The sequence below is a fragment of the Heloderma suspectum genome, chromosome 2 (genome assembly GCF_057233095.1).
Source record: "Heloderma suspectum isolate Gila_16-S chromosome 2, 16-S_ref, whole genome shotgun sequence".
Taxonomy (NCBI): domain Eukaryota; kingdom Metazoa; phylum Chordata; class Lepidosauria; order Squamata; family Helodermatidae; genus Heloderma; species Heloderma suspectum.
Window position 1 is genome coordinate 276,572,464 of NC_139459.1, and position 18,292 is coordinate 276,590,755.

Consider the following 18,292-nt stretch of genomic DNA (forward strand, 5'->3'; position numbering starts at 1 on the left):
ATTAAATTTATTAATCACCCCTCTGGCTGGTCACCCAGCCACTCTGGGCAATGCACAAGCATACAATAAAACAGTTTAACACAATAAAATTCTACAATAAAAACATTTTCTAAAATACCCTAACCCACCCCAAATGCCTGCCTGAACAACCACGTTTTTAATGCACGGCGGAAGCTCATTAAAGAGGGGGCATGGCGGAGTTCCCTAGGGAGGGAGTTCCACAGAGTGGGGGCCACCACAGAAAAGGCCCTCTCCCTCGTCCCTACCAGTCTAGCTGTCCTGGCTGATGGGACAGAGAGAAGGCCATCCGAGGCTGATCTTGTTAAGCGGCCTGTCTGGTGTTTCTGGAGGCGCTCCTTAAGATAGGCTGGGCAGGAGCCATATAGGGTTTTAAAGGTCAAAACCAACACCTTGAATTTGGCCTGGAAAACAACTAGTAACCAGTGCAACTCCTTCAGCACTGGAGTGATGTGATCTCGCTGGCGGCTGCCTTTAATCAGGCAAGCCGCTGCGTTCTGTACCAGCTGCAGCTTCCGAACCGTCTTCAAGGGTAACCCCACATAGAGCACATTACAGTAGTCTAAACGAGAGGAAACCAGGGCATGTACTACCGATGGGAGCAGATGGTCAGGAAGGAAGGGGCGCAGCCGCCATATCAGATAGAGTTGATACAGCGCTGTCTGGCTCACAGCTGACACCTGAGCCTCCAAGGACAGCTGGGAGTCCAAAATGACCCCCAGGCTGCGGACCTGGTCTTTCAAGGGTAGCCGTATCCCATTCAACACCAGATCAACATCCCCCAGCCTCCTCTGGTCTCCCACCAAAAGTACCTCGGTCTTGTCAGGGTTCAGTTTCAGCTTATTCCTCCCCATCCAAGCCACTCACCGTCTCCAGACATTTGGACAGGGATTCTACGGCCAACCTTAGTGAAGATTTGAACGAGAGGTAGAGCTGCGTGTCATCCGCATATTGATGACACCGCACCCCAAACCTCCTGATGATAGCCCCCGCGGCTTCACATAGATGTTAAATAGCATCGGGGAGAGGATGGAACCCTGTGGCACCCCACAAGTGAGTGGCCACGGGTCCGAAACCTCCTTTCCCAGTGCTACCCTCTGGTACCTGCCGGAGAGGAAGGACCGGAACCACCGCAATACAGTGCCTCCAATGCCCAACCCCTCCAGGCGGTCCAGGAGAATACCATGGTCAATGGTATCAAAAGCCGCTGAGAGGTCGAGGAGAACAAGGAAGGAGCATTCACCCCTATCCAGAGCCCTCCTCATATCATCCACCAAGGCGACCAAGGCTGTTTCTGTCCCATGCCCAAGCGTGAAGCCCGACTGAAATGAGTCTAGATAATCGGTTTCTTTTAGGTGTGCGTTCAACTGCATTGCCACCACCCCTTCAATCACCTTGCCCAAAAATGGCAGATTCGAGACTGGGCGAAAGTTGTTCAGAACTTGGGGATCCAAGGAGGGCTTCGTTAAGAGCGGTCTTATCACTGCCTCCTTGAGGGCTGATGGCATCACTCCCTCCTCCAGGGGGGTGTTCACCATCGCCCTGATCCCCTCACCCAGTCTCTCTCTGCAGCCCATAATGAGCCAAGATGGGCAAGGATCACGTAAGCAGGTGGTCGACCTTACAGATGAAAGCACCTTGTCCACTTCATCAGAAGGAAGAAGCTGGAACCGATCCCACAAAACCGGTTTGCCACAGGCTGCCTCTTGCTCACTAACTGTATCCACAGCGCACAGAGTAACACACCTAATCTGATCAATTTTATCTGCAGAGTGCCTTGCCAAGGCCTCGCAGGAGGCCTTAGAATGCTCCAGTGGTTCCGGAGCCACTGGACCGACCAGGCTCCAGACCACTTGGAACAGCCTCGTGGGACAGCACTCTGCAGACGCAATAGAGGCAGCATAATAGTCCTTTTTTGCTGCCTTCACCACCACATGATAGGCTGAAGATACAGCTCTAGCCCGTGTCTGATCGTCTTTGCAGCGAGACTTCCGCCACCGGCGCTCTAGCTGTCTCACCTCCTGTTTCAGAGCTCATAACTGCGGATTGAACCATGGTGCACTCCGAGCCCTGTTCAGGGGGAGAGGGCATTTCGGAGCCACCCAATCTAATGCCCCAGTGATTGCGGCATTCCAGCCACCCACCAGGGTCTCAACTGAGTGGCCATTGGCATGCTCCAGAGAATGCCCAAGCGCGTTCAGGAATCCATTTGGATCCATAAGATGCCTGGGGCGGACCATTTTAATGGGTCCCCCACCCCTGTGGAGGGGTTGTGGAACCGAGAAGTCTAACATCACCAGATAGTGATCTGACCATGACAAGGGGGTGGTGGATATACCCCCGACTTCCAGATCACTCCCCGCTTCTCCAGAAACAAACACAAGGTCTAGTGCATGACTGGCTACATGGGCCCAGTTAGAATATGGTGCAGCTCCCAGGAAGCCATGGTCTCCATGAAGTCCCAAGGTGCTCCTGTGAGGATGGCCTCTGAATGTACGTTGAAGTCCCCCAACACCAATAAGTTAGGGGACTGTACACGCACATCAGAGACCACCTCAAGCACCTCGGCCAGGGAGTCAGTTGTGCAGCGGGGTGGACGGTACATGAGCAGAATCCCTGGACTGCCCTTCGGGCCCAACCTCCAGTACATACACTCAACAACCTTGGTCTCCCGGAGAGGGGGTCTGGTGAAGACCAAGGACTCTCGGTAGATAACAGCCACTCCCCCTCCCCGATTATTACCCTGTGAAATAGTTGGCACTATTTTTAAACCTACTTGAAAGGACTGTTGTCCCAATACCAGTGTCCTAGGGATCTAGACACACTTAATGGCAGGAGTTGTGGCATATAACTGGCCTGCCTAGGGAGGTAGTGGGCTCTTCCACACCGGAGGCATTCAAGATGAGGCTGGACAGCCATCTGTCAGGGATGCTTTGACTTGGATTCCTGCATTGAGCAGGGGGTGGGACTCGATGGACTTATAGGCCCCTTATCGTATGATTCTATGCCAAGTAGTTACAGTTTTTCCATTCCTCAGGATTGTAAGTTTAAGTATCATTTTTTCTTCACACTGTATGAGCACTTCTGGTCTTCCCAGTTGTAAAAAGTGATGGATGAGAATGCCAAGTTCAGATACGTTTAGGGTCATATTGCTTCCAGGCACAGTATGACGGACAGCTCCTCCCTCTTTCCTAGCTGGCACATAATTTTTCTGCACATTGTCACCTGCAGTTATCGTTAGGTTGAAAAGCAGTTCGTCACCAGAAATCCGTACTTTGATACTGAGAAGTGAGTCATTGATTGAAGTAGATTCACAGTACCATATTCTCACTGGAAAGCAAGGGGTTTGTTTTTTAAAAATGTTTCACAATGAAGATGGTCTTGTGAATGTTTCGGCATATATTGTCTGATTTTGGATCTGCATGATTTGGGTAGACTTGATTTTTTTCCAGATAGACTCAGTTGGGCTAGGCTGTGATTGGACCATATGTTACTAATTCAGAAAACACTGGGATGCCCATAGAGTTCCAGTGTGAGATGATTACAAAAAGTCCATTCTGGAAAAAATGGTTCTGTGAATCCTTACTGCTGGAGTTGATATATCATGTCTTTACTGAAACCTTTCCAATAAATCTGCAACCTTTTGGAAACAGGAACATACCATTGGATGGCTAGTGGAGAGCTTGTTGTCAAAGTTACTTCTTGGCCTTACTGAGATGAACATGCCATCTATTGTATCATTCCTGATTTCAGCAGGCTTGGTTGGCTGATCACAAGCTTTGTCAAGGTTTAGCAGCCTGGGGGCCTGTTTAGTTGGTAGCATGTGCCAGGTTCAGCTGTGTGCAGAATACCTTTGTCCCTCAGTAAAGCTGAAGGAAGAATACTTTTCAGCAAATTTAGTAAACATATCACTGGAAAATAACCAGTGCTTCTGATGGCATGTGTCCCTCCTTACAGTGGAGTGTTGGGAAGAAGTGTCATTTGCTGTCACCCTGAGCTTCACTGCTCAGTCATTCTGCAGAAATCATCCCAGAAACACAATGCAGTCAGTATGGCAAATGGCTTGGTGCAGGAGGAGGCACTTTTGATTCTCCGTGGCTGCTGGTGGTTTTTTAAACTGGAAATGCTCTAGGCTGGCTGATCTTCACTAATATACCAGAATTAGAGTTTGAATCCAGAGATGATCTCTCTATGGTTTAATCGAATGGAGCCTCTCTGTCTTGCCTAAGAAGAATACTTCCAAGGATGTTTCTCAGCTACCAAGCAGTGGTTTTAACTGCTTGTGATATTGGTATGCATGGTGATGTTTTATTTATCCAACATCATCAGTGGTATGTTACTTTAAGAGTAATGATCACATGAGTTGTTGGAACAACATACCAAGGAATGTACATAAAGAATTTCCATTGCTTGCAGTCTCTCAGTGAAATCTAAATGAGCCCATGACTCTAAAGAAGTTTTCACGTCATCTTTTTTTCACCTTGGTAGAGGCGACTCTACACATGGACATCACCAGATGGTCAATATCGAAATCAGATTGATTATGTCCTTTGCAGCCAAAGATGGAGAAGCTCTGTACAGTCAGTAAAAACAAGACCTGGAGCTGACTGTGGCTCAGATCATGAGCTGCTTCTTGCAAAATATCGGCTTAAATTGAAGAACGTAGGGAAAACCACTAAACCATTCAGGTATGACCTAAATCATATCCCTTATGAATATACAGTGGAGGTGACAAATAGATTTAAGGGATTAGACCTGATAGACAGAGTGCCTGAGGAACTATGGACAGAGGTCCGTAACATTGTTCAGGAGGCAGCAACTAAATCCACCCTGAAGAAAAAGAAATGCAAGAAAGCAAAGTGGCTGTCTGATGAGGCTTTACAAGTAGCTGAGGAAAGAATGGAAGCAAAAAGCAAGGGAGAAGGGGGAAGATATATCCAACTGAATGCAGAGTTCCAGAGAACAGCAAGGAGAGACAAGAAGGCCTTCTTAAATGAACAATGCGAAGAAATCGGGGAAAAGAACAGAATGGGAAAGACTAGAGATCTCTTCAAGAAAATCAGAGATCTCAAGGGAACGTTTTGTGCAAAGACGGGCATGATAAAGGACAAAAAAGGCAGGGACCTAACAGAAGCAGATGAGAATAAGAAGAGGTGGAAAGAATACACAGGAGAACTATACAGGAAAGATCTGAATGTCCCTGATAGCCATGATAGTGTGGTCACTGAACTTGAGCCGGACATCCTAGGGAGTGAAGTCAAGTGGGCCTTAGGAAGCATTACTAACAACAAAGCTAGCGGAGATGACAGTATTCCAGCTGAGCTATTTAAAATCCTGAAAGATGATGCTGTTAAAGTGCTGCACTCAATATGCCAACACATTTGGAACACTCAACAGTGGCCACAAGACTGGAAAAGGTCAGTTTACATTCCAATTCCAAAGAAGGGCAACGCCAAAGAGTGTTCAAACTACCGTACCATTGCGCTCATTTCACATGCCAGCAAGGTCCAAAATCCTACAAGCTAGGCTTCAGCAGTATGTGAACCAAGAACTACTGGAAGTACAAGCTGGGTTTCGAAGAGGCAGAGGAACTAGAGATCAAATCGCCAACATTCGCTGGATCATGGAGAAAGCAAGAGAATTCCAGAAAAAGTCTATTTCTGCTTCATTGACTACGCTAAAGCCTTTGATTGTGTGGATCACAACAAACTGTGGCAAATCCTTAAAGAGATGGGAGTACCAGACCACCTTACCTGTCTCCTGAGAAACCTGTACGAGGGCCAAGAAGCAACAGTAAGAACCAGACATGGAACAACTGATTGGTTCAAAATTGGGAAAGGAGTATGACAAGGCTGCATAATGTCGCCCTTCTTATTTAACTTATATGCAGAGTACATCATGAGAAACGTCAGGCTGGATGAATCAGAGGTCGGAATTAAGATTGCTGGGAGAATTATCAACAACCTCAGATACGCAGATGATACCACCCTAATGGCAGAAAGCGAAGAAGATCTCAAGAGCCTCTTGTTGAGGGGGAAAGTGGAGAGTGCAAAAGCTGGTTTGAAACTCAACATTAAAAAAAGAAGATCATAGCATCTGGCCCCATCACTTCCTGGCATATAAAAGGGGAAGAAATGGAAGCAGTGACAGGTTTTATTTTCTTGGGCTCCAAGATCACCGCAGACGGTGACTGTAGCCATGAAATTAAAAGATGCTTGCTCCTTGGGAAGAAAGCTATGGCAAACCTAAACAGCATAGTAAGAAGCAGAGACATCACCTTGCCGACAAAGGTCCGTCTAATCAAAGCTATGGTTTTCCCAGTAGTAATATGTATGGCTGTGAGAGCTGGACTGTAAGGAAGGCTGAGCGCCGAAGTATTGATGCTTTCGAACTGTGGTGCTGGAGAAGACTCTTACGAGTCCCCTGGACTGCAAGGTCAAATCAGTCCATCCTAAAGGAAATCAACCCTGACTGCTCATTGGAAGGGCAGATGCTGAAGCTGAAACTCAAATATTTTGGCCGCCTAATGCGAAAACTCCCTGGAAAAGACCCTGTTGCTGGGAAAGATTGAAGGCAAAAGGAGAAGGGGACAGCCGAGGATGAGATGGCTAGATATCATCACCGATGCAATGAATATGAACCTGAGCACACTCCGGGAGAGAGTAGAGGACAGGAAGGCCTGACGTGCTGTGGTCCATGGGGTCACAAAGAGTCAGACACGACTTAATGACTGAACAACAACAACAATAACCATGCAGAACATTGGGTACCTCTTTCTGTCAATATGCATATTCTCCCTATAAAGCTACTTCTTTAAACACATCGAAAATCCAGAATTAAATTTTGGACAAGGGGTAGTGAAGCTATACAGTGCTGCTTCTTTCAGTTGGTAGACTCTTCCCTCTTCCCACAGTAGATTAATACAGGTCTCATTAGTTCAAGACTTTTCTTCTCCGACTGTGATCTTTGCAATCTGAGCAGTTTGGCTTGGGCAACTCTCTTACAGGGACTACTTTGCTGCTAATAGAAGCATCGTGTCAGGACATCTTGAGTCTTGTGGCTCAGGCTGTAGTTGTTGATGTCTGATTTGTTATTGGCACCTGAATCTAAACTTTCTTTAGGCTGAAGGGAAAAGTAAACCTTCCTCCAAATTTGTGGCTGAACAAAACAGATCTTAGGCCTTGTTAGCAATGAAATTTTTGCTTTTCAAATTCTCCAAGTAAAGCTCCTTCCAGCCATGTCCCAACCCAACATCCTATCAGATGCCTATAGAATTTATAGAAAAGGGAATGCCACTGGTTAGCAGGATAGGCCTAGAGTTGTGGTACCTGGAAGATAGTTTCTGGGAAGTGCATTGAATATGCCTGTGTTTAATAACATTTAGTGCACAGGGAGCAAGTTTTTATCACTGCTTAAAGGATTCAGAAAAAATAGACCCTCATAAATTGACTCAAAGAGAAAAAGAAACATAGGGAATGTGGTTCTACCTACATAATAATCTACCTGGCAATTATTTCATTTTGTTTGCATGCTAATTTATAACACAATGTGCTCACTTCCAGCTTGCAGTTTATCCTGGATGACTGTGAGCTAGTCCAGACATTAGGCTTGTCACTGGGATTGACATTCCCACAGCATGTTTCCCACTCTCCCAGCCCTTCATTTAAATTAGAATGACTTGTAGCATGAGTCACCACTGTCACATTGTGAGTTTTGTCACCCTATGATCCACATCAATGGCTTTCACTGATGGGGTCTAGTTTTCCAATTCTCAGAAATGTAGTTCTTTTTCTTCCCCTACTATACATTTTGGGCATTGTTAGCATCTCACTACTACACTGGAAAGTGTACATATTATCAGCACAGATAATTAATAAATGTAATTACATTTTGTTTTTTTGGCTAGAATGTAAACTTCCAAGTTAGAGTAAATAATCTATGGAGAACCTTGGTGATCAATCTTGAGACTGTTTTATTCAGTATTTTAATTGGTAGCTAAGAGAGGGACTGCTATCAGTTGGGGCCTTATGTTAGGGGTTGAGTTATGAAGGATAAACCAAGTGACTTCATGAGATAAATTGCATGAAATACAATAGTACTAAGTGTGGAGTCACACATTTTGGAGAAATAAATGTTTTGTTGACAGTTGAAGATGTTAGCTGGAAATATAGAGTAAGATAGAGATTTTCAGAAAGAAAACCTAGAATTACTTAATAGAGCAATGTAGCTTGAATCTAGGATAGATTTGTGAACACTGGACAGGATCTAACTACTACTTTAAAAAGATTCAGAGTTAATCCAGATCTGTGACCCTGATGTATGTGTGTCAAATAAGTGTATGTTCTTCTTCAAGGTCTCTGTGCGTCACACATATGGGGTCTGTGCCTGTGCAGAGTCGTATTAGGGAAACCTCTATAGCTGAGGAATTTTTGGCGGTAACCCTCCCCCACTATCCCAGTGTGCATCTCCACAGTGGGTTTCCGCCTATGCCCTCAGTTCTCTTTTGAACGTCATTGTTGTAGCTTTGTAGCGAACTTCTCTTGTTTGCTGTTCATATTACAACTGCTGAAGTGGGTTTTTTTTCTGCTTTATCTTTCAGTCTTTATCCTCTTGTTTTTTCTTCCTTCTACTACTGTTTTTGGTTTTGTTTCTTTTGTGTTTGCAAGCTCCACAATTGCCTACGGATATATGGCCATGGGGCCCTGTTTTGGAAGTGTGTCCATTGTGACAGTAAATTGCCTCCCACTGACAGGTACTCCTTATGTCTTTTCTGCCTGGGAGAAGGGCACAAAGTGGAGGCCTCCACTCATTGTCAAGCCTTTTCGAAATAGGCAAGATACAATCACTCTGATAGGCTGCGAAGACCAGAATGAATAGCTACGTACAAACACAGCATATTATGGCAATAATCATCATAGCATTTACGAGGGAAAGTGAGGCCTGACTAGTCTATTTCAGTGTTTGAAAGAAATGGAAAAAATATAGACTGCTATACAGACAGGAGCATGTAAAACGTTTTTCCAGAAGACCTGCTAATGTTAAGGGACATAAGGGTAAGGTTTGTACCAATTTTTTTTAAAGGGTAGACCATTTTTTTAAATAGAGGATGCACAAATTACTAGCTATATATAATTGAGCAAAATAATGTGAAAATTGACTGCTATAATGCCTTTTCTAATGCTTCTTGTAGCAGCAAGGTTGATGATGGCTGGACAGTATATTAGGGATAAGCAGCCACTGACGTCGGCTCATACTTGAAAAGGATTTATTCAGAAAATCTATGCTAAATTTCCTCCTGTTTTCAAAAATGCAGGACACAGAATATCTTCCCTCTAGTGCAGCCTGCCTGCAGAACAGCTTTTGAGTGGGCATTTTGCCTTTTTCCAAATGTACAGAGAGGTACACTTTTAATACCTTGCTCAGCAAGACTTGTACATGCTGTCTTCCCCTCGCCCGCCCGCCCCACCTCCAATCTGCCACATGTACAACATTGCATATGACTAATGCCTGGGGAACTGCACTAGACTCCAGTAGCAGCCCAGCTGGTATATGCAGGCTAGATATAAATCGGTCTGTATTAATATGTAGAAATAACTGCCTCAGAAGACTATCGACAGTTGCCTTAGGGTTTAAGGTTGACCAGATGTAAAGGGTGATAGGGCTTCTGTATCTTGTGCTATGTAGAAGAGCATATTTTGGCAAGTACAGTTTAAGAACCTAAGAGTAGTTCTATTGGATCAGATTAATGGCCTATGTAATTCAGCATCCCGTTTCCCACAGTGGCCAACTAGATGCCTCTGGGAACCCCACAAGAAGGGCACGAGGGCAATAGCACCCTCCCACGTTTGTCACCTAGCAACTGCTAATTTGGCGGCATGCAGCTTCTAAAAGTGGAGGCAGCATATAGCCATCATGACTTGTAGCCATTGAGATTTGTTATCTATGAGTCTGTTTAAAAAGCCATCTGAGCTAGCAGCCATCACCAGATCTTACAGCAGTGAATTCCATAAATAAACTATGTGCTGTGTGAAGAAGTACTGTCTTTTGCCTGTTCTGAAACTCCTGCCAATCAGCTTCATTGGAAGAGTTTGGCTGCTAGTTTTATAAGAGAGGGAGAAAGGTTCTATCTACTTTCTCCACACTATGCATAATTTTATAAACATCAATTGTATGTCCCTCCGCTCTTTACTCACCATTTTTCTAAAAGCCTCAAGCCCCAAATGTTGTAGCTTTTCCTCATAGGGGAGGCGCTTAACCCCTCTGAACATTGTGGTTTCCCTTTTCTGCACATTTTCTAGCTCTACAGTATTCTTTTTGGAATGCAGCAACCACAACTGTACACAGTTTTCCAAGTATGGCTACCTATAGAATGATAAAGGGGCATTACAATACTGACAGGTATATTTTTTACCCCTTTCCTAATGATCCCTGGCTTGTTAAGGGTGAGAAAAGGGTGCACCTGCTGTTCAGCTACAAAGGGAGCCTTCTGTGTGGCTTCTGGCTACTCGTACTTCAGGCTGAGGAAGCTTTGCTGGTGTCGCATTGGTTTATTTTGCTAGAAGCAATACCACTTGCTGCCTCTAGGAAGTACCAGTTACACTGTCTCAGCCCCCTAAAAAGCTAGTAGCTGCTACACGCGGCCCATAAAAGCCACCTTATTCACAACACAAAGCAAGGTAACTGTTCCCCTCTGATTTGTGAACAATGTGGAAGCAAACAAGCAGCTACAGACAAGAGTTGGCTTTATTCATGGACACAAGGGCAGCTGTGTCACTGGCAGCTGCCCCAGGATTGCACACACAGCGACAGTGGGAGGTATATATCCATGCCACAGTCACAACACAGAGCGCCAAGGACAGGAAAGGGAGGGTAGTCCTTTTGTTTGGGATACACAGACACAACTTCTGCACTGTCAAAATCAGGAGTCTCTGTTACAGGACCAGAGGGTTCAGGAAAGGGAGAGGTCACAAAGGCGTAAACAATCCATTCAGAGATATAAAAAAAAGTTCACCAATGGTAATGGAGTGGAGTTGGTGTGATGCATGTGCAAGCAAATGTACAGCAGGCCCAGTGCGGGGTCCCAGCTGAAGTGATGGAATGCTCTGCTTAAAAACAGAGAAGATACAACATGCTTCTTACAGACACAGGGAAGCCTGGCTTTACTGCGCTGGGAGGGAGACAGGGCAGTAAGACCGGGTTCACAGATGCGCGCACATACACAAACCGCTGCGGTCAGGGTTTGTCTTCAGAATTCTTTGTTTCTCTTAACGCTAAAGAGCACAATACATAAAACACAGATCCCAGTGAGGTCCCTTGGAGCAAAATTGAAGGAAGAACTCATGACAAGATGGGGTGTGGGAGCTCCTCTCCGTCGCCATCTGCATCAAGGCCTTCCTTTGGAGAGGCGGATGAGGACTGGGAAGGGGAGGGTCATTATTGTTATTGTGCTGCTGGTGGAAGTGTTGGGAACAGGGATGGCCATTATGCTTCGGGCTCATATTCCTGATATTCCTCCTAAAAAGAAACAAATATTCTTTCATGAGATGAAAGAAGGACATAGGCCAAAACAACCCAGCATTGGAGTTGGATGGTGGCCAGGCAGAGGACACATGGATAATCTTATGTGAGACAGAGCTCCCAGGCTCACTCATTCTGTTCTTTGTTATCCACTCTTTCTTCTGTTAGGTTGGCTGGGCTGGTTTTTCATCAACCATCACACTTGATAGTTGTCTCACAACTGGCTACTAATAAGTTCCCACATTTGAACTTTTCTCCAGGCTGCTCAGTATATATCCCAGTACAGAACAGCCCAGCTAAAGTTTCTATGGATGCAGCTACCCTGCTCTCCTGTGTGACCATATCGAGAGCTTCCTGTTTCCTCATGTTCACAGTGAGGCCTCCCAGTATATATCTCCCTTGTGTCTTGCACCTCAGTCTTGTCTAGGAATGTAGGGAACCGCTTTATACTCATACCATTGGTCTTTCTAGCTCAGTACCATCTACACTGATTGGCAGAAGCTCTCCAGGGTTTCAGGAAGGATTCTTTTCCAACCCTACAAGGAGATGCCAGAGATTGAACCTGGGACTTTTTGCATGTAAAGGATGCGCTCTACCACTTGAGCCATGACCCTTCCCCATCTACGGCTTGCAAGTGCTCTCGATACAGAACACATCTGCCTTGGATTAGCATCTGATGGGACATGTGGATCTGTCCCTCAGGGGATTGATGGAAGCTCCATGTACTTTATTTCCCAGAATTCCCCCACCCCCATTTCCTCATCAGATTACTCTAACTCTGCTCCTCTCACCTGTGGTGGCTCTTCATAGTTCTCACCCTCAGTTTCCAACAGTGGTTCTATCAGTGGCTCCTCCACAGCTTCCTGCCCAACCTCCTCAGGCTGCCAAAAACAGAAGAGCAGATTAGTCATTGCTGGCAGCACCCTCCCAATATATGCCCTCTGAAAGCCCCAACATAGCCATAATCAACTGTCCTTAGGTGCTGTGGGAGCCCAGGGATCTATATAAAAGTCAAGATGTGTGTCCCCAGCAAAGGGCTGGATGTGCCTGATCTCGGAAGCTAAGCAGGGTCAGCCCTGGTTAGTACTCGGATGGGAGACTGCCTGGGAATCAGGCTTCCTGCATTGAGCAGGGGGTTGGACTCGATGGGTCTTGGAGGCCCCTTCCAGCCCTATGATTCTATATGTTCTACATCTTTTATAGTCCTATTTTGAAAAATATTTAATAATGAAAGGACCAGGTTGTTGGCAGCACTGAGCACTGGGGAAGAGAGGGGTGGGTGGAGTAAGAGGATGATGTGCCCCATAGCCCTGGTCATCAATTAGTTATATTAGGAGGGCCACTAGGAGTAGAAGGAGAGGTTGGTACAGGGCCAGGTTTCCACTTCTCCCCTGAAAGGGTAGTGATGGGTAGTTACGTGGTCACAACCTCTTGCCTCAGGGCAGGCAAGTGGCCAGCTATTACAGAGGGGACAAGATTTGACCCTTGCTAATACCTACCTTATAGTTGTGCTGACCCTGATTGCCAATCTGCAGCCTCTTCCTATATCATACCTGAGCTGTGCTCACACAGCCTGTGTCAAGAACTCCCAGGAGTGATTCAGCATTCCTCCACAACCCCCCTCCTGGGTCCCCCTTTCCAGTACAGGTACTGTGCCTGACAACCTCCATGGACCCACTGAGTCCTTTTGTTTCTCCCAGAGTCCTGTGACCTGTGGCAAATGTTTACACAGTGAGAGGGAAGGAGGCAGGCCCTGTTGGCAAAGGCCAGACAGGTTTATAGATTGGCTTCAGGCATTAATATGTCTTTTCTGCCACACGAGTATGCTGGGGCTTCGCTGGAATGTCTCAGCAGAAACTCCAGCTTCATTCTTGAAGGCTCGGCCAAGCTACCTTCAAGGACCAGCCTGGGGCATTGCCTCTGGCAGTTAGTTCTGTGCTAGAGCAGGCCCCATTCCTTAGAGGGGGCCACATAGGATCTGTTTGGGCCAGAATGTTTCTGCATTTCAGTTTTAATTTTCTACTCTAGATATTGGGCATAAACAGCAACTGCTACAAAAGCAGCTCTTCCCCAACTCTCAGCTGCCAGTTATAAAATAGCCTTATGTTAGTGTCGCTGTAAAAAGTGATCAGGCAAGCTGTCTGTTAAGAGGGAGGCCCCTCCTCCATGATAGAATCAAGGAGGGGAGCGGGAGACGGCACAGCCTCACTGACTGCTGGGATTTCTCAGTTGGGCGTAGGGGGTTAGCCTGAGAGAAGGAAAGTGGGGGTTCGATCTCCGCCTGCCTGTGTCACCCACATCTCATTGTGCCAGCCTTTAAGTGATCCCAGGGTTAGAGTCAGTGTAACTAGGGATTGCAGCAAGTTTCTTTATTTCTCTTGAGTATAGGTTAGGTCCCTGGATCCTTGTTTTCCCTCAGTAAACCCTGCTGTTTTGCCTATGAATAAGTAAGTGCCATTTTAACTATTCTCTGAATCCTGTGGTGTGATCTTGAGAGCCAGTGTGGCGTAGTGGTGAGAGTGTTGGTCTGGGAGCCAGGAGATCCGGGTTCTAGTCCCCACTCGGCCATGGAAGCTCACTGGGTGACTCTGGGCCAGTCACAGACTCTCAGCCCAACCTACCTCACAAGGTTGTTGTTGTGAGGCTAAAACGGAGAAGAGGAGGATAATGTAAGCTGCCTTGGGTTCCTTGCGAGAGGAAAAAAAGGCAGGATATAAATATAATAAATAAATAAATAATAATAAGAGATTCCTTCCTCACAGACCTCCCCCATGCCACCTTATTCTCAACCTTGCCTACTGTGTCCAGATTTATAAAGCGCAAGTGTGCTTCAGGCTCAGCCACGGGGATATGACAAAGAGGGAGTGGTGGTGGTGACACTACCCGAGCAAACCCTGGGTATAAATAGTTATTTATTAATATCGGAGAGCCTCTTAAGTCATTGAGAGGTGGTACGTGTCACAGTTGCAATTCTTGGTCTCAAGTGGGGCTTTTGGGAGTGGGTGGTGACATATTTAAGAGATGAGTGGCTGGGAATAGTTTAGAAGTTGCAGATAGTCCTGACATAGTATTGCCATAAGGCAAGGGAGACCCATCATTTTCGGAGCTTTTCTGTTCCATGCACAGGAATGCCCTTCAGGTAATAGGGCTGATCTGTCTGATGACTTGGGTTACACATGTTTAGATATCTGAGAGGTCTTATATACTCAACTATTTTATTTCCCTGTCTCCAATTCCATTGCAAAGGCCTACTGACACTGTGGCTGGTGGACCTATAACGCTTGGCTTTTTTGGTGCTGGAGACACCAAGGATCTGGGTTCCTCTTCAGGTTGAGGGAGGGGTGAGTTGTGATTGTCTTGGAACATCCCATCCCCTGCTCATCCCAGAACAGGGGCTGCCAAAGGTAGGGGAGGACAGGGACGCCACTGCAGAGTACCCTTCCCCCATGCTGAGTAGAAAAGAGCGCCTGCACCTGCCCGGCTGCACTGGCCTCATTTCATCTTCAGCTGCTGCTATTTTAAGCTAAGCTGGAAGCAAACGGCCTGGTGGCAGCTTGGCTGCAAGATTCAAGAGCCCTTCCTCACATCGACCAGCCTTGCAGCTTCCAGACCATTTTAGTGCATCCTGCCTGTCCACCCACCCAACTGTGTGAAACACATTCACTGACAAATGTGCACGTAGGCATTCTTCTGAGCACATGCCAGCACAAACATACACATCCCTCCCCCCCCAAGATTAAGCACATGAAGACACACTAATGTGCGACTCTGGCATACACAAATACAAAGACACCTTTTGAATGTGCACACTTGTTGGCATGGAGATATGCAGACATACTTGCATTATATTCCAATGGAGGTTCTTCACATGTTATTGTATGGCATGTGGCACACAACCTCGTGCATGGGTGTTTGTTCTTGTGCACAGGGATGCCTGTTCTGCCCACGCTGTCTGTGCTCTCTCAATCTGACAGATGTCAGAATGACTGGCAACCTGGGGATTCTCATGTCCCTGTCACATAAACATATTGCCATTTCCTCTTTCGCTGCTCAACCTAATGCACTTGTGTTGTGCCAAGAGCAGGGTGCAGCAAACCCAATACTGTGGCCAAGATTCTGTTTCATGTGATGAACCTAGGCAGGCAGGATCTTGCACTAATCCCAGATTCCACTTATTGTCATTTCCCCAACAGATTCTAGGGATCAGCTGCCCTTTCTTTTGATGTGAAATTTGTATTACCACTGGCTGCAGACCATTTCGTAACAGCTCTCAGAATCACCTGAAGGGTGTGGGATGCTCACCTTTAGGTCAGTGGGGAATTCTTCTTTCTTGACTAGGCCTGTAGCAGCTGCGATATTGCCAGCCCCGGAGAAGACAGCTCCACCCAGTTGGGATGCCTGCTCCTTTGTCTTCTCAGCAACTATGAACACCAGGTGAGGGAAACCAACAGTCTTTATGAGACCATGCAATTAGCTCTTTATACAGGTTTCACACTACGTGGCCTTTCACACCCTGTACATGGTATGTGGATCTTAACATCTGGAAGGCTGTAGTGACTAGTGGCTATTGTAGTAAACAGATTGAACATATAAACTTCTTCTGCCATCTACCTATGTGGTCCATGAAATCAGCCTTCTCTGGGGCTTCACACTGCTTCACCACCTATTATGCATTTAGGAAAGCCCATTCATTTCCCCACCCCAGTACTTTGCTGGCTCAAGTTCACCAAACCTTTCAGGTTCCTATGCCTGCCTCCCCCGAAAGCTGCGGTTGAAGCCAATCCCTTCAGCTGGCTCTGCAGGCTTGTGAGAAGCAGCTGGAAGGCTTTGTCCTGGGTCCAGTTACATAAGGGGCTTTAGTGACACCACTGTCCTATTAGCTGGAGATCTCTCTAGCCACCCACTCCCTGACTAGACAAAGCCAATCCAGGGGGTGGGGGGAGACAACAAACAGCCAGTACCTGAGGCCACACCTTGGGCAACACCTTCCCGAGTTATGCTTCCTAAAGGGAAAGAAAGGATGAATAATTAAAAGCGCCAGAGATGTGCTGTTTCAGTGGGGGGAAATGCACAGGGCAACAGCCAACAGGATAAGAAGCAGCAACTCAGCCAATGCCCCTCAATCCCAGTCCACATTTCCCTGTCCCAGCCACAGACTCCTTTCAGGGAGATGATTTTCTTGTAGGATAAAAATTACATGATGTGGCGCTTCGTGCAGCTCATCTTTCATCCATCCTGTTTAGTCTGGTCAATCCTATTCAAGTTGCATTTTCAAGGAATGTGGGAGGAAATTCAGAACACAAGCTGTTCAGGAAGAGAAGCACCATTAGGGGGGCAAGGGGTGGGGGTGTTTCAGGTCATGTGACTGCCTCAGGAACGCCTGAGGAACCGGACCAATGTATGCTCCCAGGGACCCACTCCCTGACAGGCAAGGTTCACAGGCCTGCCATTGACAGAAGGCCTCAAATTCACAGACTGCTTATTGTTTTCTCTGTGAGCTGCAGCCTGAGGCTGGAAGTGCTATTTCAAGCACCTCTCTGGCCAAATAAGGTTGAGATGACTTCCTTTGGGGATGACGTCTATGCTTGCATTGCTACAAGGCCAATTTGAAGCAGGAGCAGTTCCTGTGAGCTGCAGAACCACCAAGAAAAGAGGGGCAGGGAACACATGGGGAAAGGGCAGTGTAGAGTCATAAGGCACACCAAAGGTGTCTGAATCTAAATATGTGCACAGATGCTGAAACACAGCTGGCACCTCAGGATTTATCACAAGGCATGTCAACTGATTAAAATAAAACCGATGTCGTAAACGTTTATGTCACTGGTAAAGACTAACTCAAGAGCAAGGCACACTTGTATGTCAAGTGACTGAAAGTAAAGGAGGGTAGGGCTCCTGTATGTTTAAAAGTTGAGCGGGAACTGGCAGATTTAGCTTGTCACACAAGAGCACAAAATGTTCCCCCTACTGAAAATTCTGTCTTAAAGGTAGAGGAGCCCAGTCCTCCTTTGCTTCTGGCCACTTTAATGTGCAGGTGCATCTCTCAAAGTGAGACTCCTGGCAGTCAGGCTCCCGTGTCTTACTCCAGGACCACCTGTGCTTACCCCTACTCCATGCTTACCCCTACTGCAGATTAGGTAGACTGAACTATGGGCTTCAAGAACATCATCTAGGCTGCAACACAAGCCTGCCTGAATCAAAAGGGCACATCCTAGCTCGCCAGGCCCAGTAAAGCCCAGGACTCAGAACTAGAGATGTAAAATGTCCGGAAGCATTAAAGCCATGGAAAAAAACTAGGCTTTTCGGGGGGGGCCTGTCAGGAAGAAAACCAGAATTTGGGGGGGAATGGAAAACATATGCAAAACTTCTTTTTTAGCACTCTTTACAGATCTAAAAACACTTAGTTACTTTAGGAACATAAAGAGTTGGATCCAGATCGTTCGTTGTGCCAGTGGAAGAACATGGTTTGCAGAATAGGACTTCTGTGTCCTCTCCTCCCCCCTGCAGCCCCTCACGCACCCTCCAAATCTGCTCCAGAGGTTTGTGGGACCTCTGGAGCAGATTTGGAGAGTGCATGGGGGGCTCCAGGGGAGGGGCAAGGCTGTGGAAGTCCCATTCTGCAAGCAGTGTCCTTCCACTGGCATAATGAAGGATCTGGATCTAACCCCAAATTTATTATGTATAACTTGATTTGCTTATTACATTAAAAATATTTAAAAGCTAGTTCAATAAATGTGTTATTGTCTGAATAAACTATATT

General features: G+C 46.4%; 1 protein-coding gene across 2 annotated transcripts in view; it reads right to left on the reverse strand.

The window, feature by feature from the left end:
- Positions 1 to 10,742: 10,742 nt before the first annotated feature.
- The window catches only part of SNCB (synuclein beta), a 31,882-nt gene continuing 24,332 nt past the window's right edge, over positions 10,743 to 18,292 (reverse strand). For both annotated transcript variants that reach the window (XM_084839351.1, XM_084839352.1), the window contains exons 3-6: positions 16,497 to 16,538; positions 15,838 to 15,956; positions 12,327 to 12,416; positions 10,743 to 11,532 (exon numbers count right to left, since the gene is read on the reverse strand). In XM_084839351.1, the coding sequence (XP_084695477.1) occupies positions 11,500 to 11,532; positions 12,327 to 12,416; positions 15,838 to 15,956; positions 16,497 to 16,538 (284 nt within the window). In that variant the 3' untranslated portion in view covers positions 10,743 to 11,499. The remainder of the gene's footprint in view (positions 11,533 to 12,326; positions 12,417 to 15,837; positions 15,957 to 16,496; positions 16,539 to 18,292) is intronic.